This window comes from Penaeus monodon, chromosome 28 (genome assembly GCF_015228065.2).
Source record: "Penaeus monodon isolate SGIC_2016 chromosome 28, NSTDA_Pmon_1, whole genome shotgun sequence".
Taxonomy (NCBI): domain Eukaryota; kingdom Metazoa; phylum Arthropoda; class Malacostraca; order Decapoda; family Penaeidae; genus Penaeus; species Penaeus monodon.
The window spans coordinates 4,867,021-4,868,425 of NC_051413.1; the positions used below are offsets into that span (position 1 = coordinate 4,867,021).

Sequence of the window (1,405 nt, forward strand, 5' to 3'; positions counted from 1 at the left end):
GTCGTAATTAAAGTCAAATTGTGTTCTTTCTTCTTTCTCAGGTTGGCTGCACGTGTAGCACACCGTATTGATGAACTGAGTGGTCTCCCAGCAACAATGGCAGAGGACTTGAAAATGAAAGCACAGATAGAACTTCGTGCATTGAGGCTCCTAAACTTCCAAAGACAGTTACGAGCTGAGGTGAGGGTTGAGATTATTTGTTTATATGATTAAAAGTTGTAACTTCTTCATCCAAAATACCTAACCTTTCTTTTCCGGGACAGGTAATAATTTTATTCTTTACTTTATCTCAGATTGTGGTCTGCTACAAGAAAAATCATTATCTGAAATGCTTTGTAATGTTTTTTCTTTGTGGCTAGTAATATTTACTATGATTTCTTAGGTGGTAAGTTGCAACAGAAAGGATACAACATTGGAAACAGCTATCAATATCAAGGCATATAAGAGAACCAAGCGACAAGGCCTTAGGGAGGCCCGTATCACAGAGAAGCTGGAGAAGCAACAGAAGCTGGAGGCTGAACGCAAGAAGAGGCAGAAACACCAGGAGTACCTCAATGCTGTGTTGCAGCATGGCAGGGAGCTCAAGTAAGTCAACAAAAAGTGAAAGTTTTAAGTGTTTGTTATGATTTAGCAAAGGGAATTTGTAATAATTTATGATTGTGATTTTATATGTGAATCAGAGCATATATAATTACATCAGTGTTATCAAGTAATACAATGTCCCTCTTCCTTACAGGGAATTCCACCGCCAGAACAACCAGAAGATTGGCAAGCTGAACAAGGCTTTGATGATGCACCACATGAATGCTGAGAGGGAAAAGCAGAAGGAACAGGAACGCATAGAGAAAGAACGTCTGCGCCGCCTCATGCTGGAGGATGAAGAAGGTTACCGTAAGCTCATTGATGAAAAGAAGGATAAGCGTCTTGCCTACCTCCTCACGCAGACCGATGAGTTCATAGCCAACCTGACTGAGATGGTCAAGGCTCACAAGGAAGATCAGCGTCTCAAGCACAAAGAGGAGAGAAAGAAAGCAGTATGTTGGAGGCACTAGTGTTATAACTTTGTAGTTTCTTGCATGAAGACAAGTTTCTGGGTATTATTTCTGTTGTATACATAACTCAGATAGGTATAATGCACACACATATTTATGTCATTTACTGACTTTTCATCACCATGTTTCAACACTCATTTTCCTTATTTCTGCAGCGTGAAGAGAGGCGGCGAGCAAGAGAGGTGTCAGGTGCTGAAGGGGAAGATCCTCAACAGACACGTATCCCTGTTATTGAGACTGCCACAGGAGCAATAATGAGTGGGATGCAAGCACCAACAGCAGCAACCTTAGAGGTGTTCTTGGCCTCCAACCCAGGCTGGGAGGTGCTGCCTGAAGAGGACACAGAGTCATCT

The 1,405-nt window shown here is 42.1% G+C and overlaps 1 protein-coding gene across 1 annotated transcript in view; it reads left to right on the forward strand.

Annotated features, from left to right (window-relative positions):
- The window catches only part of LOC119591307 (transcription activator BRG1-like), a gene marked incomplete at its 3' end in the record, with an annotated part of 18,291 nt that overhangs the window by 5,490 nt on the left and 11,396 nt on the right, over positions 1-1,405 (forward strand). Inside the window, 4 exon segments of the mRNA XM_037940034.1 lie at positions 42-180; positions 383-585; positions 737-1,034; positions 1,208-1,405. Of these exon segments, the coding sequence (XP_037795962.1) occupies positions 42-180; positions 383-585; positions 737-1,034; positions 1,208-1,405 (838 nt within the window).